Source organism: Pristiophorus japonicus, chromosome 5 (assembly GCF_044704955.1).
Source record: "Pristiophorus japonicus isolate sPriJap1 chromosome 5, sPriJap1.hap1, whole genome shotgun sequence".
Lineage (NCBI taxonomy): Eukaryota > Metazoa > Chordata > Chondrichthyes > Pristiophoridae > Pristiophorus > Pristiophorus japonicus.
Window position 1 is genome coordinate 238,854,735 of NC_091981.1, and position 26,343 is coordinate 238,881,077.

General features: G+C 46.1%; 1 protein-coding gene across 2 annotated transcripts in view; it reads right to left on the reverse strand.

Moving 5' to 3' along the window:
* Positions 1-11,405: 11,405 nt before the first annotated feature.
* enkur (enkurin, TRPC channel interacting protein) overlaps positions 11,406-26,343 on the reverse strand; it is an 89,942-nt gene continuing 75,004 nt past the window's right edge. For both annotated transcript variants that reach the window (XM_070881445.1, XM_070881444.1), the window contains exons 4-5: positions 13,592-13,738; positions 11,406-11,913 (exon numbers count right to left, since the gene is read on the reverse strand). In XM_070881445.1, coding sequence (XP_070737546.1) covers positions 11,740-11,913; positions 13,592-13,738 — 321 coding nt within the window. In that variant the 3' untranslated portion in view covers positions 11,406-11,739. The remainder of the gene's footprint in view (positions 11,914-13,591; positions 13,739-26,343) is intronic.

Genomic DNA, 26,343 nt, shown 5'->3' on the forward strand with positions numbered 1-26,343 from the left:
TCACGGTTTCCACCGCGAATTCTCGTGCAACACCATTTTTTAATAACAGGCGTATTTTGTGGCCAAGTTTACCCCTGTTAAAAAAATAGCAAAATTTTTATCCTTATTTCTTCACAAAAATGACGTTATTTATCAAATAACGACAGGCTGGGGAATTTCTAGCCCTTACACTGCAAACCTTGGGTCTACGAGCATACGAACAATGACAGACAGGTCAAGACCATCTGGTACATCAAGCCTGTCCAACACAATTGCGATACCTTGTGTATTACAACATATACACTCCACCCCACCCAAAACCATGTGATCTCCTGGGAGAGGCGAAACAACCGATAAAAAACCCAGGCCAATTTGGGAAAAAATATCTGGGAAATTCCTCTCCGACCCATCGAGGTGATCGAAACTAGTCCAGGAAATCACTCTGGCCATTAAATTCCCTGCAGTACCCATCTTCTGTAAGCGGTGATCTCCGCCGCAGCCAGAAACAAATCCAGCTTTCTCCTGAAGGAATTCAGTGAGTCTGCATCCATCACATGAAACGACAGCTTGTTCCAGACGTCTGCTATTCTCCGTGTAAAGAACCACCTCCTGATGTCTAACCTAGATCTAGCCTTATACAACTTAAATTTGTGCCACCTAGTCCTGCCAAGCCTATTTAATTGAAATAAACGGTCAGCTGGTACACTGTCTTTCTCTTCATTATCTTATAAATCTCAATCACATCCCCGCTAAGTCGACACTGCTCTAAGGTATAGAATCCCAACTCTTTTAGCCTATCTTGATAACTAAGATGCTTTAGACTTGGAATTAGTCTGGTGGCCCTCTTCTGCACCCGTTCCAGAGCCTCACTATCACCCACCATATGAGGAGACCAAAACTGGGCACAGTATTCCAAGTGTGGCCTGACTAAGGTCTTGTACAAGGTCAAAACAGTACACCTCGTCTTATACTCAATTGTCCTATGGATACACCACAACACCCTGGGTTAGATTTCGCACTTTTGTGATTATCGCCCAAAAATGGGCGTTATTTCCAGCATGGGCAATAAAAAAGGGTTTTCAGATCGCGGACTTCTCGCCCGTTCTCAAAGCACTTTTTTTGCATGCTTAACTTAACGTCCATTTTACCGCTGAAATTATGTATAATGCCCATATACCGCCCATTTTGGCACAAAATGGAAACTGACGGGCTTTTTTCGGAGACTTATCACCGAGCGTTATTTTTCCAATGGGCTTAACGCTGAGAAAAAATCTCACTGCCCGCCCACTTTTTTTGGTCAGAATCAGCAGAATGGGCGAATTCAATGCCCATAATGTTGCCCAGCGTTACTTTCCACACGGAATTGACGGCGAGATTCAATATTAACGCCGGCCCACTGGTTTTTGTCGTGGAGCATATTTACCCAAACTACTGGCCATGGAGATCGCCCATCTTCAATTTCATCACCTTGCGCACATATCATCCACAATATTGATTGCTCAAAAAACTGCCTACAAAAAGTGGAACTAATCGGAACGAATGTCAGCGGTGTGGCTGTCACACTGCTGTGTGTGTGCAGCTCAGACATCAATGGTGCCCATCACCTTGGTACCATTAACGTTTACATTGATTGATGTTAAGTTGTATTTAACCCTTTCATGTTAAGGAATCACCAGTGTATAACGGTCCAGCTATCTGAGACAATGCGCAACAAGGTTATGTTCAATAACAAAAGTTTACTACCAACATTGGTCTGAAATCATAAGTATCACTGCCATTAAGACCCACACCCCACTTTTTCCATCATTGACATTAATCACATGTTCAACATGTCCACCAACACAGAATACAAAGGCAAAGCAGGAGCATGGTCCCCAGGCCCCATACATTGCAACAAATTACATACACCCAGATAGAGATATAACACAGCCATCACCTGCACACAAGCACCTCACTTTCCTTCTCCTCTCTCCTTCTCCCCACCTCTACCCCTTCCACTCCTCGCGCCTAGTTGAGGAGTTCCTCAAGCAATGTCTCATTGGGGGGGGGGGATGAAGGCAGATGCGTTGATTGGACGAGTATGGGAGCGGGGAGTGTCGAGGGGGCAACATGCTCTGATGTAGAAGCAGGATCTTGGTCCTTGCTCTAATCTATCGTTCGCAGTGGTGGCGGGGAACCTAGGGGTGGAGTGCTGCACTCGGGGATAGAAACATAGAAACATAGAAAATAGGTGCTGGAGAAGGCCATTCGGCCCTTCGAGCCTACACCGCCATTCAATGAGTTCATGGCTGAACATGCAACTTCAGTACCCCATTCCTGCTTTCTCACCATACCTCTTGATCCCCCTAGTAGTAAGGACTACATCTAACTCCTTTTTAAATATATTTAGTGAATTGGCCTCAACAACTTTCTGTGGTAGAGAATTCCACAGGTTCACCACTCTCTGGGTGAAGAAGTTTCTCCTCATCTTGGTCCTAAATGGCTTACCCCTTATCCTTAGACTGTGACCCCTGGTTCTGGACTTCCCCAACATTGGGCACATTCTTCCTGCCTCTAACCTGTCTAAACCCATCAGAATTTTAAACATTTCTATGAGATCCCCTCTCATTCTTCTGAACTCCAGTGAATACAAGCCCAGTTGATCCAGTCTTTCTTGATATGTCAGTCCCGCCATCCCTGGAATCAGTCTGGTGAACCTTCGCTGCACTCCCTCAATAGCAAGAACGTCCTTCCTCAAGTTAGGAGACCAAAACTGTACACAATACTCCAGGTGTGGCCTCACCAAGGCCCTGTACAACTGTAGTAACACCTCCCTGCCGCTGTACTCAAATCCCCTCGCTATGAAGGCCAACATGCCATTTGAAATTCCAAATACACCACATCAACTGGTTCTCCCTTGTCCACTCTACTGGAAACATCCTCAAAAAATTCCAGAACTTTTGTCAAGCATGATTTCCCTTTCACAAATCCATGCTGACTTGGACCTATCATGTCACCTCTTTCCAAATGCGCTACTATGACATCCTTAATAATTGATTCTATCATTTTACCCACTACCGATGTCAGGCTGACCGGTCTATAATTCCCTGTTTTCTCTCTCCCTCATTTTTTAAAAAGTGGGGCGACATTGGCTACCCTCCATTCCATAGGAACTGATCCAGAGTCTATGGAATGTTGGAAAATGACTGTCAATGCATCCGCTATTTCCAAGGCCACCTCCTTAAGAACTTTGGGATGCAATCCATCAGGCCCTGGAGATTTATCGGCTTTCAATCCCATCAATTTCCCCAACACAATTTCCTGACTAATAAGGATTTCCCTCAGTTCCTCCTTCTTACTAGACTCTCTGACCCCTTTTATATCCGGAAGGTTGTTTGTGTCCTCCTTAGTGAATACCGAACCAAAGTACTTGTTAAATTGGTCTGCCATTTCTTTGTTCCCTGTTATGACTTCCCCTGATTCTGACTGCAGGGGACCTACATTTGTCTTTACTAACCTTTTTCTCTTTACATATCTATAGAAGTTTTTGCAGTCTGTCTTAATGTTCCCTGCAAGCTTCCTCTCGGACTCTATTTTCCCTGCCCTAATCAAACCCTTTGTCCTCTGCTGAGTTCTAAATTTCTCCCAGTCCCCGGGTTCGCTGCTATTTCTGACCAATTTGTATGCCACTTCTTTGGCTTTAATACTATTCCTGATTTCCCTTGATAGCCACGGTTGAGCCACCTTCCCTTTTTTATTTTTACGCCAGTCAGGGATGTACAATTGTTGTAGTTCATCCATGCGGTTTCTAAATGTCTGCCATTGTCCATCCACTGTCAACTCGTTAAGTATCATTCGCCAATCTATCCTAGCCAATTCATGCCTCATACCTTCAAAGTTACCCTTCTTTAAGTTCTGGACCATGGTCTGTGAGTTAACTGTTTCATTCTCCATCCTAATGTAAAATCCCACCCTATTATGGTCACTCTTCCCCAAGGGGCCTCACACAACGAGATTGCTAATTAATCCTCTCTCATTACACAACACCCAGTCTAAGATGGCCATCCCCCTAGTTGGTTCCTCGACATATTGGTCCAGAAAACCATCCTTTATGCACTCCAGGAAATCCTCCTCCACCGTATTGCTTCCCGTTTGGTTAGCCCAATCTATATGCATATTAAAGTCACCCATGATAACTGCTGCACCTTTATTGCATGCACCCCTAATTTCCTGTTTGATGCCCTCCCCAACATCACTACTACTGTTTGGAGGTCTGGACACAATTCCTACGAACGTTTTTTGCCCTTTGGTGCTCTGGGAGACCTGTGACAGCAGTGTTCCAGGCTATCGCATCCAGGGACTCCACCATGCGCCGAATGGTGGCCAGGTGTCAGGATATGCCCCCAAATGCTTCGATGAGCTGGTCACCAATGTCTACAGTCCTCCTGGACAACTATACCATCTCTCTGCTGTCATGTCGTGCTCGTGGAACAGACCTGCCGCACCCATGAGGCCTTCGCGTGGTCGGCACCGTCCTGGGGACAAATGGGGTGCACTGTGGAGAGGTACTTGGCCGACACCTCCAGAGTGGAGAGGGGAATGACTGGAGGACCACTAAATGGCCTTGGGGTGGAAAGGCATCTGGAGCGTAGCGATGCAGTTTCTTCGAAGTCTGTGCTCTGATCCATCGAGAACAGACCCAGCGGATTGATGGGCGACAATCAGAGCTCCTCAGCACCAGATGTAGTAGGATCGTCCGCCAATTCTTGCACCGCGTCCCCAACTTCTGGACTCTGTGGCCTTGCCTGGGCTGTGCTGCTGGCTGAGCTGCAAGACACAAATGAGGTTATTAGAGGAGAAGGGAGTGCTAGGGTCACAAGGTGAGTCCAGCGCTACACACAGCATACGCACGTCAAAAGCACCACCGCTATCAAAATCATCGCAGACATCACATTTCATGACCATCAACACATTGTGGATTGCAATGATTTTCATTAGGCCAGCATTATTTCTATGACACTTTTAGAAATCATCTATCATATATGATTGTTTGGATATGAGTGGGTGTGGCACCTATTGACTTTACATCACGCAATGATGTAAGCTTTACTCAGGTGGCATCACTTCAGGGTCTGCCGATGTGTCCATGGCTGTCTGGGGGTGCTTCCCCATGAGTGCGAGCACCCGCTCCTCCATCTCTGTGATGTCACTGGGGACTAATTGCCCCCCCACCGTTCGCCTCTGCATGGACCGCGTCGTCGAGAGCTTCTTCTGTAAAAGATGACAGAACGACATGGCATGAGATCATTGCGTGATATCATTGTTCGGTACTGAGACTGATACAACACATAACCGACAGATGTAATCATGATTATTATGATTATTATCATTCTTTATCTAAAGACATACACCGTGATCGCAGGCTTTGAGTAAAACATTCCCGGTAAAAGTGCAAGACCTCACATCTGCTGATAGTCACTCATGATTGTTACAAAGCAAATTATATAAATAATAAATACATAAATACATGTAAATCAATGTAATACTTACTCTTGCAGATCCCACAAGGTCGTTCTATCATTTGCAGCATTGGTTGCCCTCACGCACTTCCTTGGTCGCCGACGAGACCACCTCTGCTATCTGGGTCCATATCCTCTGGTAGGCCTTTGGGGTGGGCTTCCCACGCCCTCCCTGTGTCAAATCACCCCAGCGTGACTCGACCTCCTGCAGAAGGGAGGCATTTGCCTTGTCTGAGAACCTCCTGGCTCTTTTGCGGCCTCCAATGTGCCCCTCTCCCACCTCACTGCTCTGTCCAGCGTCAGTCTCCACAATGTGCTGTAATGCCTCCTCCTCTCCCTCCATTATAGGGCAAATTCGGTTAAATATGTAGCTGTGAAGCTCTAAAGTCTCCCTCCTTCTTCCCAAAGCAGCCACACCACACCCAGCAACGCCTTCAGTCCCTCTGAGCTCCCTCTCTCTTTGTCTCCTCTTCTGTGCATGTCATGGTGACCCTTGACCTCCAGAATCGTGGGAATCGAGCGTTGCCATGCTGTTGCTAAGGACGGCCACACGTTATGGCAGAAGGTCCAAAAAATTTAACGTTACTGCCCATTTGATATTGCTCACGGTAACGCCCAATTTCAAAAATGTAAATTAGGTGTTTTGAGAATGGGCGAGAAGCCGGCAATCTGAAAACACTTTTTTACCGCCCCGCTGGAAATAAAGCCCATTTTTGGGCGATAAGCACAGAAGTGGAGATTCTAGTCCCTAGTTTCCAGGTAGCCAGGAACACTGGTGGCAAACGACTCCCAATGGTCCCGGAGCGCAGCACTGCACCCCAAAGTGCCACATCCCTATTGTCAACCACACAAGAGAGCCAGCAGCAATATCCTGCTTCTGGCTCGGAGCACGTTCCCACCTCTGGACCGTCCTCTCCCGTATCTGTCCAAGCAGCGTTTTGGTTGTCATTCCCCCCCCCCCCCGCCAATGAAGCATCGTCTGAGGAGCTCCTCGGCCATGTGGCTTGGAGTCAGGAGGGAAAGCGGAAGGGGTAGAGGTGGGGAAGAGAAGCATGTTGGAGGGGTGGGGGGGGGGGGAGGGTTGGTTTTTACATAAATACTGATGATTTCAGACAAATGTTCGGTTTAAATATATTTTATTTAACAAAACCTTGTTGCGCATTGGCTCAGGTAGCTGCACCGTTACACGCTGGTGATTCCTTAACATCAAAGGGTATAATGACACTTAACTTCAATCAACTTAAACTTTACAAGGCTGACACACTGCTGGGTGTACAGGTGATGCTCACCATTGATGTATCACCTGCACACCCAGCAGTGTATCAGCCTTGTAAATAACACCAACGTTCTTTCTGGCAAAGTGATCATTGATGAGCTCCTGACGTAAGGCTCTTGCAGCTATCATTCCACCACGGGCCCTTTCATGCTGTCTACAGGGGGCGGGGACATGGCTTCAGCATCAGCCTGATTGCCTGGGCCAATGTCAGCGTCATCTCCTCATCCTCCTCACTCTGGTGAGGTGGACTGTCAGACACATCAGGCAATTCTTGTCCCCTCCTGATAGCCAAGTTGTGCAGCATGGAGCACACCCACACGAATTGAGCTACCTGCTCAGGGTGTTATTGGAGCTCGCCTCGTGAGTGGTCCAGGCATCTAAAGCACTGCTTAAGCACTCCAATGGTTTTCTCCATGATATTGCGAATGGCTCTGTGGCTCTCATTGTATCGCCTCTCGGCTTTGGTGTGGGTGTCATGCAGGGGTGTCATCAGCCAGGTGGCGAGACAATTGTACATTCCTGTCTGGCATAAAAATAAAAAAGGGAAGGTGGCTCAACTGTGGCTATCGAGGGAAATCAGGGATAGTATTAAAGCCAAGGAAGTGGCATACAAATTGGCCAGAAATAGCAGCGAACCTGGGGACTGGGAGAAATTTAGAACTCAGCAGAGGAGGACAAAGGGTTTGATTAGGGCAGGGAAAATGGAGTACGAGAAAAAGCTTGCAGGGAACATTAAGGCGGATTGCAAAAGTTTCTATAGGTATGTAAAGAGAAAAAGGTTAGTAAAGACAAACGTAGGTCCCCTGCAGTCTGAATCAGGGGAAGTCATAACGTGGAACAAAGAAATGGCAGACCAATTGAACAAGTACTTTGGTTCAGTATTCACTAAGGAGGACACAAACAACCTTCCGGATATAAAAGGGGTCAGAGGGTCTAGTAAGGAGGAGGAACTGAGGGAAATCTTTATTAGTCGGGAAATTGTGTTGGGGAAATTGATGGGATTGAAGGCCGATAAATCCCCAGGGCCTGATGGACTGCATCCCAGAGTACTTAAGGAGGTGGCCTTGGAAATAGCGGATGCATTGACAGTCATTTTCCAACATTCCATTGACTCTGGATCAGTTCCTATCGAGTGGAGGGTAGCCAATGTAACCCCACTTTAAAAAAGGAGGGAGAGAGAAAGCAGGGAATTATAGACCGGTCAGCCTGACCTCAGTAGTGGGTAAAATGATGGAATCAATTATTAAGGATGTCATAGCAGCGCATTTGGAAAATGGTGACATGATAGGTCCAAGTCAGCATGGATTTGTGAAAGGGAGATCATGCTTGACAAATCTTTGGAATTTTTTGAGGATGTTTCCAGTAAAGTGGACAAAGGAGAACCAGTTGATGTGGTATATTTGGACTTTCAGAAGGCTTTCGACAAGGTCCCACACAGGAGATTAATGTGCAAAGTTAAAGCACATGGGATTGGGGGTAGTGTGCTGACGTGGATTGAGAACTGGTTGTCAGACAGGAAGCAAAGAGTAGGAGTAAATAGATACTTTTCAGAATGGCAGGCAGTGACTAGTGGGGTACCGCAAGGTTCTGTGCTGGGGCCCCAGCTGTTTACATTGTACATTAATGATTTAGACGAGGGGATTAAATGTAGTATCTCCAAATTTGCGGATGACACTAAGTTGGGTGGCAGTGTGAGCTGCGAGGAGGATGCTATGAGGCTGCAGAGTGACTTGGATAGGTTAGGTGAGTGGGCAAATGCGTGGCAGATGAAGTATAATGTGGATAAATGTGAGGTTATCCACTTTGGTCGTAAAAACAGAGAGACAGACTATTATCTGAATGGTGACAGATTAGGAAGGGGGAAGGTGCAGCGAGACCTGGGTGTCATGGTACATCAGTCATTGAAGGTTGGCATGCATGTACAGCAGGCGGTTAAGAAAGCAAATGGCATGTTGGCCTTCATAGCGAGGGGATTTGAGTACAGGGGCAGGGAGGTGTTGCTACAGTTGTATAGGGCCTTGGTGAGGCCACACCTGGAGTATTGTGTACAGTTTTGGTCTCCTAACTTGAGGAAGGACGTTCTTGCTATTGAGGGAGTGCAGCGAAGATTCACCAGACTGATTCCCGGGATGGTGGGACTGACCTATCAAGAAAGACTGGATCAACTGGGCTTGTATTCACTGGAGTTCAGAAGAGTGAGAGGGGACCTCATAGAAACGTTTAAAATTCTGACGGGTTTGGACAGGTTGGATGCAGGAAGAATGTTCCCAATGTTGGGGAAGTCCAGAACCAGGGGTCACAGTCTATGGATAAGGGGTAAGCCATTTAGGACCGAGATGAGGAGAAACTTCTTCACCCAGAGAGTGGTGAACCTGTGGAATTCTCTACCACAGAAAGTAGTTGAGGCCAATTCACTAAATATATTCAAAAGGGAGTTGGATGAAGTCCTTACTACTCGGGGGATCAAGGGGTATGGCGAGAAAGCAGGAAGGGGGTACTGAAGTTTCATGTTCAGCCATGAACTCATTGAATGGCGGTGTAGGCTAGAAGGGCTGAATGGCCTGCTCCTGCACCTATTTTCTATGTTTCTATGTTTCTATGAGACCATATCCTTTGTCACCAAGCATCCAGCATTGACCTTGTGGCTGATTGTTAAACAAGTCAGATACAGTGCTCTCACGCAGGATGTGAGCATCATGGATGCTGCCCGGAAATTGAGCATTCACTGCCATTATAACTTGCTGGTGCTCAACAACCAGTTGGACATTCAGGGAGTGGAATCCCTTGCGGTTCCTGAAAACCTCTGCATTCCTGAAAAGGTGCCCGCATCGCGATGTGCATAAAGTCTATTGTTCCATGCACCTTGGGGAAGTTTGCAATTCTGGAGAATCCTAGAGCCCTCTCACTCTGTGCCTCTCTGGTCATAGGAAAGCTGATCAAGTCCCTCCTGCATGCATACAGGTCTTCAGTGACCTGTCTAATGCAGCAACGTGTGGCATGCTGAGAAAGTCCGCAAATGTCGCCAGCTGTGGCCTGAAAAGATTCCGAGGGGTTGAACGACAGTGCCGCGGTGACTTTGACCTCGACGGACAGTGCAGTACTGATGGTGCTGGCAGGCTGCAGATCTACCCTTATCAGCTGGCATACCTCAGTGATAACCTCATTGTGGAAGCGCAGTCTCCGAAGACAGGTGGTGTCGGGCAAGTTGAGGTAAGAATGCTTTGCCTTGTACTTGCGGATGTTGTAACGTCTGGTCTCCTCATCTGTCTGGCATGTCTTACATTGGGCACATAATGCTGCGGATTGTACCTTCGCCTATCCCTAGTCTGCTGCATGTAATTGGTCATCAAGAGAGGGTGAGAAAGGACAGGCCCCATTGTAATAGCTCTCTGATTTCCACCAATTGCTCACAAACAATGATTGTCCCGACGAAGACACCTATTAAATTCCAATCAATCAGTGTGGCCAAGATGTTTGTAGAGGTAGTCACATCAACTCCAACAACCTCCAGAATACATCCGAACTCCCCCGAGGTTGAAGCACAGCAGCCTTTTAAAGGATACGACATGTGATTTAGAACCTGCCGTCCATAATGCTGTGATTAGTTCCGGTTAGTTCCATTTTTTCTGGCCAGTTTTTTGGGCGAGCGATATTGTGGGCGATATGTGTGCGAGGTGGTGAAAGTGACGCTGGGCAATCTCATAGCCGCTAGTTTCGGCAAATATGATCTTTACGACAAAGAAAAGTGGGCGGGCTGTATTATTGAATCTCGGCGTTAAATCAGGGTGGAAATTAATGCTGGCCGATATTATGGGCATTGATTTCGCCCATTCTGATGATTCCGCCCAAAAAAAGCGGCCGGGTGGTATTATTTTTTCCCGGCGTTAAGCACATGGGGAAAGTAACGCTCGGCGATAAGTTTCCGAAAAATGCCCGTCAGTTTCCATTTTGTGACTAAATGAGCGATATCTGGGCCTTATACTTCATTTCAGCGGTAAAATGTATGTTAAGTGGGCATCAAGCATGCAAAAAAAGTGGAGGTTCTAGCCCCCTATTTGTTCTAGCTACCGCTGCACGACATTGCTCGTGTACCTTTAAGAATGTATGCACTAGTTTGCCCAAATCTCTTTCTATCTCCACCATCTTTAATGCCTTTCCTTGGAAGGTATATGAACGTTGAGCATTTGCCCTGCCCACGTGCATAACACTGCACTTATCTAAATTATACATTTTCCAGTCTTGAACCCAATCTCCCAACACATTAAGATCTGCCTGAATCAGACGAGCCTCTTCTACAGTTCTAGCACTTGCACAGATCTTGGTATCATCTGCAAATTTGCAAATTGTGCCACCAACCCTTAAATCCAGATCATTAATAAAAATAGTAAAAAGCAACGGTCCCAACACTGATCATGCGGGACACCACTGGTGATCGGTCTCCAAACTGATCCAAATCCATCTATAACTATTCTTTTTCCTGCGTCTGCCAGCCAGTTTTGAATCCCGCTCAATATATTTCCACTAATACCAGAGGCTCCAATTTTATAGAGAAGCCTCTTTTGCCATACCCTGTCAATAGCTTTTTCGGAAATCTAAGTAGACATGTCTGCTATGTCAAAACTTACTTCTCTAAATGCAAAACCAGTGACAGCTTCTCAGAATAAATCATTGTTATTGATACAGAATATGAGTATTTAACATTTTTGTACAATACAATAAATCAATTGTTTTCTTGCCATTTAAAACAATTCCTTGTCAAATGAAATAAAAGAAAAACTTATAATAATGCATTTAAATTGTAACTTTGTTGTCCACTTGTCACTTAACAATTTCTCCATTTTTGTGTTTACATACATACTAAGTATGAAATCTGTAGACATACTTCTTAGATCAAAAATCTAACAAGGTTTGCATAATAATACTTTACTTTTTCCAAAACATATACATAACAAATTTATGATTGAAAAAGAACAGTTATGAGGATCATTAATTGCGTGGAATGTAGATAAATTTATGTCTCTCAATCAGGTCAATGTCTTGTTCTAGTTTTTTCATTTTGTTCTCAAGTCTTTGCTTGTGGAGTTGCTTGGAAAGAGTATCTATCAAAATGGAAAGGCCTTGATATGAATGATTCAGCTCCTCCCAGTTCTGCTTTAGTCCCTGAAAGAAAAATAAATAGAAAAGCAAACAGGTGAACAATGCATAGCTCAGTTTGAAACTAAAATACTTCTGTACACCAAAATATAAATTCATAATAAAGATAAAGAGGGTGAAATTGCCCCATGCCCCGTTTAGAGGTGGTAACCTTCCAGTGGCAGAACAATTATTGCTCGGCCCGGATATTCCATCCCCGATGCGGAATTTGTCCCTTCCTCATGTCAATGGAGGTGCAGCGCTATCGGAGATGCTCCACGTCTGTGGAGGGGCACTCTCGGGGCAGCAGAACTGCGCTCCGGAGCCCAGCGCCTTGACGCAGCAAAACGCCATTCCCCTTCAATTAAAGGGGTGGGCCGCTGCGCGCTCTGCTGTCCCTTTGGCGGCTGCCACTGGGCCACCAGGGATACCCTCAACCGGGCCAACAGCCCGGCACCCATAATGGAGTGGCGGGCTGCAGGATGGCGGCCTGGTTGAGGCAAGGGCCGCCATTGTCGTGCTGATAGAAGAGTGACAGAAAAATAAGGCAGCCCACGGTGCAAACGGCCTTCCCTTTAAGGGGCGCTCCAGCGACGGATGTCAGCCAGCTTCGCGACCCGCGCCATCCTTGCCGCCCGCAAAGGAGTCGGTGCTGGGCAGTGAAGGGTTGGCACGCACGGCGATGATGTCATCGGCGTGCGTGCGTCAGCCCGGGAGCAAATCGCGGGGCGCACTGCTAACGATACAACGTCCCTCAAACCTCGGGGGCAATTTCCTCTGAGGTGCCATCGGCCCCTTCCCCCGGCGATAACCTCACTGCACCCCATTAGCACCCCCCCATAGTTGCTAATGGGGCTATAAAAATGGGCAATTTTGCTGAGTTTACCCTCCTTTAAGGGCAGAGCAAAAAACATGCTAAGGAGAATAGATTATGGCGATGGAAAAAAGATGGTTAAACTTCCTTACTTGTTGGCTGATATATCTGACTGAAGAAGTCAATGCAACTGTTGAAAATAAAAAAAGGAACTACTGCAATTCATTTGATTTTCAAAACCTGAAACTGTTATTTGGGAGTTGTTTTCATAAAGTTTATGCAAAACTAAAATTTCTGAAATATAGAAGTCAAATTCTGATTTATTTTCTTTCAGTCTTTTAAGGTCAAAGCAAAGAACGAAGGAAAGTGCCATCATAAACTAAGAAGAAGAATACCAAAATGAACTGCAGGTACCAATGTGAATGGGGAGGGGCAAGGAGTGAAAGTATGAACTGGGAAGGGGGAGGAGAGTGTTGGAGTGAAGTGACGCCAGACAGCAAGAAGAACGCCAACATAAACTGGGAAGAAAGAGGAGAGAGACGAGTGTCAGCCAACGTTTCCTCTAAGCTCTCTGTCGGTCCCACGCAGCACGGGACTGGCAATTTTAATGTTAAGTTTCGTGCATGCCCCCCTTAAAGGGGACGCACACCCCCAAAGAATTAGGGGAACATTGGTGTCAGTATGAATTGAGGAGTAGGGGAGAAAAATTCCATCTTCACATGGGAGATGGAGAAGACAGCCAGGAGGAGCCATGATATAACAGAATGGTGAGACGAGTTCGACGGGCTGAATGGCCTATTCATGTTCGTATGATCTCCTCTCTGTTTTGGAATCTTAACCAGATATATGATTTGTTTGAATATATAATGGAAATAGATAATCATTGCTAACCAGTAACACATTGTCTCGCTCAGCTTCAGTCAATAGTTTCATGGAACCTTGCTTTAAACGCTCCTTTACATAGGCATCGTATTCTTCTTGTGATTTCTTCTCCTCTTCAGTTCGCTTGATTAGATAATTTGGAATTTTACCATAGTCCTACAAAATGAAATGATCTAGATTAACGCACTGAATACTAAGTACCTTTTTTGTTTTGTTGCTGAATCAATATTAGATATGTAGAATTACATAAATATAGGTGCTACATTTTGTACAGAGTTCCTGGGCTCATTGGAGTCACAGAAGTACATTATGCCTTCAACTCTCTAGAGTGAGGCTTGAATCCACGATCTTCTGATTCAGAGGCAAAAGGGCTAGCTGTAGCCAAGGTCGCCACATCGACAACCACCACCCCCAGCAGCCACACATCCCCTCCTACCATTCCATTTTGTCCCACATCACATTTGTGAAAAGTGAAGAGGTTGTTGCATTATCTATATCTGAAATAAATTATCCGAATAGAATGTCTGCAGACACTTGGGTGGAATGAAATTATGAGTTAGTTAGTAGTTTGTCTAAATCTTTTGATTTCTTTGCAGAGGAGAAGCATGTGCACAATCAAAGGCAAAGTAGTGCCATTTGTGGAAGAACAGGAACCATCAGGCCTGAATAGACTTGAGGAGGAAACTGTACAAGTCCTCGCAGACAAACCACAGAGGCAGAGGGAGATGGAGAAGTGGGAGGAGTACGGTTAGGTTCAAACTGGTAATGAGATGAATTGCTCAGAGTGCTGAGTGTTTATGGTCTTCAGACATTCTGGTTACTTGACAAATCTTCCATCATTACTCAGTCACATGTTATTCACAATTTAGAGTGCATTCTCTTAAAATTAATGTTCTGTCTGTATCTCACTGAAAAAGAAACATCAGATGAGAAGCTTGACAGCTCCACAATACCCATTCCTGTTCCTGATTCACCAATTCCGTCATGACACCTTTACTTATTCAAGCACCAGCCCACACATACCCACTTGGGAAAAGGTAAAAAATGAGATCATAGACACGGATCTGCTTATGAAAACTATCTTTTGCTATGTAAGTGAATAAAAAGAGCTATTGAAAGGTTGAGTATTGGTGATTACAGTAATATCGTTCTTTGAAAATGATTAATGCTTAGTATAGATTTTCATACTCTACATCACAAGTACAACAACAAACTTATCTTTTGATAGTAGAGCATTAAGTTGTAAGAATTACATTAGTGTAACAGAATTATTTTCACATTTAAGAGTGCACTATAGCTGTATCAGCTGTGGCTCAGTGGGTAGCACTCTCGCCTCTGAGGCAAAAGGTTGTGGGTTCACGTCCCATTCCAAGGACTTGTGCACAAAAATCTAGGCTGACATTCCAGTACAGTGCTGAAGGAGTGCTGCACTGTCGGAGGTGCCATCTTTCAGATGAAACGTTAAACCGAGGCCCAGTCTATGTAAAAGATCCCATGGCACCATTTCGAAGAAGAACAGGGAATTTATCCCTGATGTCCGAGCAAATATTTATCCCTCAATCAACATAGCAAGAACAGATTATCTGGTCATTGTCACATTGTTGTTTGTGGGAGCTTGCTGTGCGCAAATTGGCTGCCACGTTTCCTACATTACAACAGTGACTATACTCCCCAAAAAAGTACTTAATTGGCTGTAAAGCGCTTTGCGACATCTGGTGGTCGTGAAAGGCATTATATAAATGCAAGTCTTTCTTTTATAAACTTGTTAGTTCACAGTCTGTATTGCAACTACCTTTTGAGTGGTTATATAAATACATAAAAGTTCTCTCCTTGGGTAGCAGGTTAACTGTGGTATTGAACAGTTCAGTCTCCCCTGTGCTGCTCCAGTTCCATCTCCAAGGTATACTGGTTGAAAGCGATTCTCTTAATTGGTTTGTTAGATGTCCGTTTCCTTTCCAGATTTTCTAGCGCATACCTTGCATTTATCATTATCTTGATGCTTTGAAAACTAGATCTACTGAATTAACATTTAGAGGACACTTTATGCTCTCCATGTCTATGTTGATCTAAATAAATTATCTTTCAGTAAATGTTCTCTTAAATGTCTTAATTTTTCTAACAGCTTTTCATGAACTTCTCAACTTTACAACACCTTCCAATTTAGGTGAATGATGCACACCAAGTACAATAGTTCAAGATCACTTCAGATAATCTGAGCAATCATAGCAAACAATTCATCTTGGAACTGATTTTAAAAGATACATTTCAGATTAGAAACCATCGTGTAACCTTGCACTTGCCCTTTAAATATGTGGGGGCATTAGTGTAATAGAAAGCTGTGCAGATAATTTTGTCTTAAGGATCTTAGGACCAGAAATTGGCCTCCTTCGCACCTCCTGTTATCGCCTCCAGGGGCGATAACGGCATGCTAAGTACACGGTAAGAAGATCGACTCCCGCCATATTTGGCGATGTTATATATGCAGACTATAAATATACTCTCTGTGTCATCACTGTATAGTTGCATAAAATTGAGACTTGTTTACCTGATGTACTATCAACAAGATTTAAACTGTGTATATACATGCTGGCACCACGAGAGGGTGCAACTGGTGGAGACCGGGGGTTTCCTGCCCTGGTGGCAGGGGCTGTATAAAAGGGGAGCCACCATGCGGCTGCCTCGCTCTGGAATTTGAAATAAAGGACCAAGGTCACTACAGTTTGAGTACAACACATTGCCTCGTGGAGTCATTCATAGGCACATTACAGACTTTGGGCCTAACTTTGGCCATGACTTGAATCAATTTTTTTGGAGTAAGTTGTTTTTTCTGGCTTAAGTTTAAAAAATGCTCTTTCCTCCCCCAAAATTGCTCCAGAGTATGTCAGTTAGGGTCAGTTTTTTTTTCAAAAGGGGCATTCCCAGACATTTACGCCAGTTTTGACCATTTATGCCACTTTGGCCAGCAAAAACTGACTCCAAATCGACTTAGGTCAGCGTATGTGGCCAGCTCTGAAAAACCTTGCGGGCAGTGAAGAAAAAGCAACGCACATTCGACAGACATTAGGGCAGGGATAGGGGAAAGAAGGGCACTGGAGAGGACCTCAACAACCAAGCACCAAACATTGCAAGGAAAAGCTCAAACAATTAAAATACTAATAAAAATGAAGTAAATCCTATCTTAATCTTTGAAGTTGGCCCGGGAAGGCAGTGGGCCGACCTGTGCGTGAGGCCATTCGGCCTGGGATAGGGGAGTGAAGACGCGCACCGGGAGTCCAGAACAACCAGTGAAATGCGAGCTGCTGGCCGCGATGTCATGGGGGGAGAGGGAATAGCGAGAGAGAGAGAGAAATGCTGGCCTTGATGTCATGGGGAGGGATGGGAGGGCGGGGGGGGGGGGGGGGCGGTAGCCAGAGAGAGAGAGAGAGATGCTGGTATACAAATCACTTTCTCCTCCCACCCACCTCAAAACACTTTTTCTCCCACCCCCCAAATCACTCTTTCTCCCCCCCCCAAAACACTCGTTCCCCCCCAAAAAAAACTATTCTCCTCCACCCCCACCCCCACAATCAAAACTCTCAAGCACAACCAATAAATAAAAAATAAAACCGAAGTCCTACCTCGGCCCTGGAACTCAGCGGGCCGGCCGGACGGTGCGGGAGGCCACGCGGCTGGGGATAGGGTGCGGCAAGATCGGGGCGTCCCTTCGGCCGGGGATAGGGGCTGCGAGCATCGGGTCCTGCTCACAGCCCGCAGGACACGCTGGGAGGGCAGGAGCATACGCGCAGACTTCACTGCAGATACGCGCAGGTGCCGGCAGTTTTCGCCGCTGGTCAATTGCTCCGCCCCCCAATTCAGACTGTACGCCACGCTGGGACTCCGGGGGCTTGGAAGAGCAGCCAGGATGGGTGACTTTTATCCAGCGCCATTTCCAGCGTGCAAAGTCGATGCACTTGTTGAGCCCTTAATAACTGGCGACGAGAATACGGACTTTCATGCGATTATGGCTACTTTTGGCACACTAAAAGACTTCGCAGAGTGTGATGATTGGGATGCTTTCACGGAAAGGCTTAAGCTATATTTCGTGGCAAATAACCTGGCAGGGGAGACGGACACATTGGCGGAGAAGTGCAAGGCTATACTGCTGACCAGTTGTGGGCCCGAGGTCTACCGCCTCGTCAGGGACTTGCTGGCATCCACGAAGGCCAAGGATAAGACATACGATGAGCTGACTGAACTAATTCGCGATCAACTAAAACCAAAAGAGAGCATCCTCATGGCCAGGTACAGATTCTATATTCAGCGCAGACGTGAAGGCCAGGAGATTACAAAATATGCTGCCGACTTCAGGAGACTTGCGGCACCATGTGATTTTCGTTATAGGAATTGGCCACGAGGGCCTCCTTCACAAGCTATTATCTGCCGACACCACAGTCAACCTGCAGAAGGCCATCAGCATCAGTCAGGCGTCCATGACTTCGACCTGCAGCAACAAGCAAATTATTCATCCTGTGGACTCAAAACGGCAAGTACTGTACACAGAATGGTGCCTTCCACAGGCAAGACTGTAGAACGTGGCTCTGCCCAGGGCACAGACCTCAGGGTTCCAGAACTCAGAGTCCGCCGAGGGGTGCTAATCAAGTAGCACCATGCTGGCGTTGCGGAGGAAACCATAGGGCTCACCAGTGTCGGTTTGCTGAGTACGTATGCAAAGCCTGTAACACAAAGGGCCACCTCCAGTGTATGTGTAAAAGAAATACGACTCACCGTCTAGCAGAGGATGATTTTGAATCCAGCAGGGAGTATGATGATTTGGCCAGAGAGGCAGCTCAGCCCCAAGAAGAAGTGTATGGAGTGTATACCTGCACCACTGATTGTCCTCCATTGAAGATGGAAGTCGAGATAAACGGCATTCCAGTCTTCATGGAAGTGGACACGGGAATGAGCCAGTCAGTGATGAGCCAGGATGCCTTTGAGAGGCTATGGAACGAAAAAGAACCCGAGCTGGTTCCAGTACAGGAAAAGTTGCACACCTACACCAAGGAGCTGATCCCAGTCCTTGGTAGTGCGGATGTAAGTGTAATCCATAATGGCGTGGTGCACAAGTTACCTCTGTGGATTGTTGCAGGTGATGGTCCAACGCTACTCGGAAGAAGGTGGATGGGGAAGATCCAGTGGAAATGGGAAGACCTCCTCACTCCAGCAATCGATGTCCCCCATGCTCAGAGGCAGAGCAAAAGCTCACCTTTGCTTGGGCCAGGCACTAGAGAACAGACCAGCACAGCACCTGAGGCACAGACCGTCCATCACGACTGCATGGCAATGATCTGACCGGAACGATCTAAAAGTACCTTCCCAGCTCCAGTGACAGGACTCCTGGGGAGGAAGATTGAATTCACAGACACTTTTCCAGCTTTTGTGGCAGAATCGCGGGAGAGAAGGATCAAGGTAGTCAATCTCGAGGACAGAGGCAAGATGGCGAGATGCAGCGTGGCATGGCAGGGTTCTCTTAAAGGAGACCTGCAACCAATTGAACTTTAAGAGACATTGTATGCATGGCAATCAATGTAACGAACTGATTAAGAATGTAAAGAACAAAATGTTGCGAGATGTCGGGAATAGAGTGTCCCCAAAAGTAGCAAGCCAGCGACCTCAGGAGGGTGAAGGCACTGATCCTGATACCCTGCCCCAGGTCTATCCCACACTGCAGGCACCCGATGGCACTATTCACCACGGACTTGGAAATGAAAACGCCACCAATACGCGCAGTCGGCCGCCGTTGCCCACCACCCGGGTGGAGACGGTACAGCCCCCAGACCCAGTCGCTACCTCGGTCATGTCCGGGAGCGAAAGGTCAGAACCAACGAGTTCCCCAAACGGGACCTGGAACACCGTTAGAGAGCAGGCAGAAGATTCTGTAGCCCTCAAAGGAGGACAGGGAGGCCACACACATCTGTGGCTCTGCCCACCACTAGGCAATGGCAAAGGACCTGAGTCCTGCCTAGATGAGCGAACCAAGCCCACCCCGCTAGCAGGGGGCGCAGCACTGCCTTCAGACGACTAGAACTCCGCCCGGTTGCTCTGGAACCAGCGTCCTCGCATATCTATACTGCTACCTCAGTACTGACCATGACTGAACCATGAATGCAATCTACCCAATCCTTGTGCATGACCATAAAACGTAACGAATGTAAGCCACTGAACCAAGATGTCATGATACAAACTAAAAAAAAAATGTTTTTTTTCTTCCTTTCTTTGTACTTGCACTGTGTCTGATCCTGTATGTTAATGTAACGGGCCAGCTGCATGATCTTGCTGTGGGGGGGGTGGGGGGGGAAATGTATGTATGTAGCCATGGACACACACATGGATCATACCTAGAACCCACTGGAACCTCTACTGCATCATTGAACCATCCAAACTGGTAACCACTACCCAACGTTGTGGCAAAAAGACTTGGGGGTTAACAGGGAGAGAGCCAAGCCAAAGCACAGCCAAGTTGCAAGGGCTATTGGCACTTAAGTCTGGGGAGAGCTAAGCCAGAGCACATAGTGCAAAGGTAATTGGCACAAAGGACTTGGGGGGAGAGTGATGTTTTATATGCAGACTATAGATATACTCTCTGTGTAGTCACTGTATAGTTGCATAAGATGGAGACTTGTTTACCTGATGTACTATCAATAAGGTTTACACTGTGTATATATACTATGCTGGCACCACTAGAGGGTACAACTGGTGGAGACCGGGGTTTCCTGCCCTAATGGCAAGGGCTGTATAAAAGGGGAGCCACCATGTGGCTGCCTCACTCTGGAGTTACGAATAAAGGACCAAGGTCACTACAGTTTGAGTACAACACATTGCCTCATAGTGTCATTCATAAGAACACTTCAGACATAATAGGTGGGAGGTTTGCAGCGGCGGTATGGCGATGTGTCCCGTTCTCCTTCATCCGGAGATCATGACGTTGTCGCTGTGCGCATCGCCCTGGTAGTACCCCGGACCCGAACTTTGGTTCCGTCCCCTGCGGCATCACTGGGCCAAAACTCCAGCAGCTGAAGTAGGCATTCATCGGGAGGTCAGGCACTTCGGGGGCGATACTTAAAGCCGGATCGTGGCTGACATCAGGGACCAGGTAAGTTTTTGTGTGCAGAGCCTGCAGCGATGACCATTCCTTTTACGGGAGAGAAGGAGCCTTCCAACACTGCACTGCTGCACAGCCCATTATGCAGCGCTGCACATCTACTGCCCTGCCTGCTGCCTGTTGTGCTCCAGGAAGGAAGTGGAGCACTTGATTTAGCACTCCACTTCCTTCCTGGTATCCTTCCACGGCAGCCAATTTGTGCAAATGCCGAATTTTTTAAAAGTTAAAAAACATCAGCGCCTGGCGCTAATTTTTCAAACTTTTAAAAGTTAGCGCCCCAAAGGGGGCACTCTCGAATTTCTTCCCTTTCATATATAAAGCAATTGGTTTCAAGAGCAGAAACAAAATGTATCTGTGTCTTAGCTCTACTGCTTGTTGATCACTTGTACTAGTACAGAATCAGCATTATGCATCAGTATCCAATAAAAGAATTAACTCTGTATTTCAGTCTCCAGTTCAATTTCTTACACATCCAAGAACTAATTTTCTTGTGCTTTGCCTCTGGGGAATGCTTATTCATTGGACATAAAGCAATACAGTAATACAGATCGGTAAAAGATCCTACTGTTATAGGTCATACTACTGCAATTGATTCTCTCTCAGCAGATAAAATAAATAATATATATTGTTCTATCAAAGATCTGTAAATGGGATCATTTTAAAAATTGGTCTAAAATATTAAAGCTTTATGATACTTCTTTCGCTGTAATTATTTAGCATTCCTAATACTTACCCATAAGCAGTTCCCTTTTAATGATATTCATTTACTGGAACCTTTTTTGGGATTATATTAGTAATCACATACACTCTAATGGAAAATTCCCATGGGGTAATTTTCTTAAACTAATTCCAAGGGCTCAATTTTGCCCAAATCCATTTTTTGGCGTATTGCCAGAGTTACGCCTGTTTTTCTAGGCCCGAACTACTCCAAAAATAAATGTGCTAAGTTTCCCCGCTCTATTTTTCAAAATTGGCGCCACGCAGTCTGTCCTGTAGCCTCGGGGGTGAAGCCTACTATCTACAGCGAAAAAATGATGTTTTCTCTTCTGCGCATGCGCAAAAAAATGGACGTTTTTGATGTGATTTCTATGGACGCGCAGGCGCAGTACAGCTCCCGATCTACAATTGGCCATTTTTAAAGAGTCAGTTGTGTGTGAGAACTTTAATTCTCATGGGAAAAATTGGAGTTGCAATACAAGATGCAACGTGGCGCAAGGGCCAAGAATTTCTTACAGGATGAAGTGGAGGCACTAGTTACTGTAATTGAGGCTAGATGGCAGGAGCTGGACACCAGCAGAGGTCACATAAAAATTCCACCCAAAGAGATGAAGAAACGCTGGAACCAACTTGCAGAAGATTACTGTGCAATGGTGAGCACCCCGAGGTCTGGAGGCCAGTGCAAAAAGAAGTGGCAGTACTTTGGTCAAGTAGTTAGTGTAAGTAATATTTTCATTTTTCAATGGAATTGAAATTGTAAATGTGACCATCTGTATATGTCCTACCCAGCAGAAAGACACTCACCCTAAAAAGTTATATTTTCATCTTTGCAGAGGAAAGTGGCACACAACAAACGAGAAAGAACTCGAACAGGAGGAGGCCTGACAAATCAGCACCCACTGACACCCTTGGAATAAAGGGTCACTGCTTTGATGGGTCCTGCCTGAAGAAAAGCAACCACCACTGCACAAGCTGGGCCCACACTCGAGGGAGAGGGTAAGTTCTGCAAATTCCAGAGTCTGGCTTTCTTAAATGTTAAGTACTGTGCGGGCTAGCTATGCTTCGGTTCATGGGGATGTCTCCCTCAGCTATGCTTCAGTTGATGCAATGTGCTATCATTCATCGTGGTCCTTCAAATCAGCCTGCTGCCTGCGCTGTGTGAGCCTACTCATGCCACCCACCCTGCCCCCTCCTCTGCTGCTAACCATTTGTCTGTTCTGTTATATTTTGCAGAACTTGAGGCAAACCCTGACGATGCAGAAGAAGATTCAGATGAGGACGAGCCTGAAGAGGAGAACATCTTCCAATCCCACCTTCCAGACCAAGAGCATGGGGGTGAGGGGATGGATGAAATCCCCACTGTTGTACTCACTTTGGAGGAGGTGCAGGTGCTGTCCATTGAGGTGCTAGCTCCTTCCCTGAAAGGTGGTTTGAGTGTTGGTGGGACATTCCACGGTTTCAAGTGGGGTGCAGGGAGGCACACCCAGGGCCCCACCATCCGAGGCTGCTGGTCCCACTGGGATGCTGTGAGCCACACCCAGGGTGAAGAGGGGAAGGAGAACTCGACAGCGCTCTCCTGAGGTGCAGGATTTAAGAGATGAGGTTCAGATAATGGCAATGAGTGCGGAAAGCATTGACCTTATGTGATTACTCCTAGACACCATCAGTGAGGTGGGAAATGAGGTATCGGGACTATTGGGAGTAGTAACAACACTCACGAGAAATGGGAATGCTGTCCGGTAACATGAGGGAGGGAATATCTCCATCAGCTGAAACCATGTCGGTGCACATGAGGGAATGTCACAGGTAGCTGATGCGCTGTTAGTGAACATGAGGGAGAGAATGTCGCAGGTAGTTGATACACTGTTGGTGAACATGAGGGAGGGCATGTCACAGGTAGCTGAGACACTGGTGATGAACATGAGGGAGGAAATCTTGCAGCTAGTTGAGACACTGTCAGGGCACATGAGGGAGGGAATTTTGGAGTTAGTTGTTGCAATAAGGGAATGCACCCAGACCCCGCGCCCACTGACAGAATCAACTGCCACTCCCACTCTAATCCCCAGACCAGACTCTGAAGAGGCTCAAGCTGGGCCTTCCACATTACCGCGTGCCCCCTCCCCGCACCCCCATGAAGAAGTGTGCATTACCCGGGATGTTCGAAAGAATAAGCTTGGGACCAATCCGAGAAACGCTGCGCCACAGCCTACGGGCAGAGGTGGTGGAGTCACCAAGACCAAGCGCAGTGGGCGGTCTTAGAATAAGGTGGAGGAGAGATGGGTGCAGCCTTTCTTTGCTGCTGTTGTTGTTGTTATTATTATTGTTGTTGCTGTTGTAACTGTTCTCAAAATAAATGTTTTTTGTAAGTTATGTAAATTTACAAGTTTAAAAGTTTGTAAGTGATCTTAAAGTTTGCAAGTGATCTTACGTGAAAACTTTAAAGTTTGATACAAGAATATGTTTATTAAAGTTAAGTAAAAAAAATTTATAAACTTTTGAATAAAATGTATTTTAAATTATAACTGAATCATTTCCATTATTTGTTCTGTTATTAACAGAACTTTTGAAGTAAACAAAAATAATTTCCATCATTTGTTCCATTAACACAACACATTACGGAACAGGTCCAAACAATAAACATGGTCCATGTGGAATTGTTGCCGCTGAGCCTTTAGACAGCAAAGTTTCCATGAATGAGCTGCTGGCGCAAGGCTCGAGCAATCGTTAAAGGGGCACAACGGCCCACCCTTCTCCGCCACCATGCTCGGATTCAGGTAGTTGCATGGCTTCCTCCTCCTCGTCCTCCTCCTCCTCGTCATCTGCATCTTCCTCATCATTATCACCAGCCACTCTCACCTCAGGTGGGTTTTCTACTACCAGCTGCTGTCTCATGATGGTTAAGTTATGCAACATGCAGCACATAACAGTGAACTGACCGTCAATCTCAGGGGAGTATAGCAAAAAGCCTCCAGAATGGTCCAGGCATCGGAAACGCTGGTTCAAGATGCCAATGGTCCTCTCTATTATGCTGCACGTTGCAATGTGCAACATGTTGTATTCCCAGTCAGCTTCCATCCTGGTTATGCATAGGGGCGTCATGAGCCAGGTGGCAAGGCCGTTTACCTCTATCTCCCAGTAGCCAGCTGTGCCCTTCTGGCTGCTGCTGAAACATGGCAGATATAACACTCTCGTGTGGGATGAATGCATCATGGGTGCTCCCACGGTATCGTACATCAACTGGCATGATGCGATGCATGTCGTCACACATGAGCTGCACGTTAATGGAATGGAAGTCTTTTCTGTTCCTGTACATCTCGGAATCCTCCAAAGGTGCTCGCAAGGCAATGTGGGTACAATCAATGCAGCCCTGTACCTTTGGGAAGCCAGCAATCCTGGAGAAACCCACAAAGCTGTCAGGCATTGCCTGGACAGTCATGGGGAACTTTATATAGTCATTCCTCCAGGCATAAGGTGCAGTAGTCACCTGCCGAATGCAGACATGTGTCACATGTTGAGAAATTGCGCACACATCCCCAGATGTAGCTTGGAATGATCCAGATACATAGAATGAAACTGCAGCTGTTACCTTCACTTCAACTGACAAAGCAGTCCTCCTTACGCTTCTAGATTGCAGATCTGCTTTTACCAATTCACAGATCTCAGTTACAACTTTTTTGCGGAAACGATATACCCGATGTGGGTAAGGCCTCCTGCCCATCACCCTATGCGATGACATTGAATCAATTGTCTCCTCCGCAGTACAATCATGCAAAAGGCTTGCACAAAGTATGGCATTGTCAGTATTGCCCCCTTTGTAAGAAGCTCAAAATGGCAGGCAGGCAGGACAGGTATTTTTTTTCTCTCTCCCCACAGGTCTGTATGGACCACACCCAGGTCTGAGCAGGCGCAGTGATCAAGAACCACGGCCCCCCACCCCCCGCCCCAAGTTACATTTGATGCGTAGTGCAGTCTTGTGATGCCTTCCGATCGCCTTCCACAGCCCCCGACCTGGGCTTGATTTGATGCATAGTGCAGGCTTCTGATGCCTTCCACAGCTCTCCACCTTCTCCCCCCCACCCCCGGACTTCTTTTGCAGCCAAGCCCTGAGCCCCGGACGCGGAACCAATTCTGCCGGCAGATGCTCCGACCCTTCAGCCCGGTTTGCAGACGTTCAGTGGTGGCGTGTCAGTTGAAAAAATATGAAAAGTTACAGAATCACATCAAACTTCCATTTACTGCGTTATAAGGTGAAAAATGTAATCTTTATTATACATGTTTAAATCTTCTTGACTCCCTCCAAAACTTCGCTGAAAAACAATGACGTCTTTCTGTGCCGATTTTTCAATGCGGCTGCTTTTTCTTAACTCACCAGAAGGTTTTTTGGGAGTGGTCAGATACGCCGACCTAGGAGAAATTCTTTTTGGGCAAACTTCCATAATTGACAGACATCAGGTTACGCACCCTATGACGCAAAAAAACCGAACCTAAAACAATCGTAACTAACTGAGTTACGCTGGCGAGATTTTTTAACTTACGCCAAAAAAAGCAACGTGCCAAAAAAACGGAGCAAATTACTGGGGAAAATTGAGCCCCATGTCTTGTTCCAGGATGTCGATTATATGTTTCACTAAAATTGACCAGTAATGACAAGTTTATTTTTAATATTTTGCAGCTATTAAGATGATAAATTAGCAGTGTAAAAGACCCATTCTTCAATATACTGTAAGTTTGTAGCATGTTCTTTTCGAAAAATAATCAGGATAAAGGGAAGGAATTACTTGTCAAGTTTTGTGATATGATCAGATATGTTTAAATTGTCATGGTAACACATAGCTTCAGATGAATGGGATACTTGAATAGTTGGAAGAGAGACTATTTTCTTTTAAGGGACTGAAAATATTTGGTG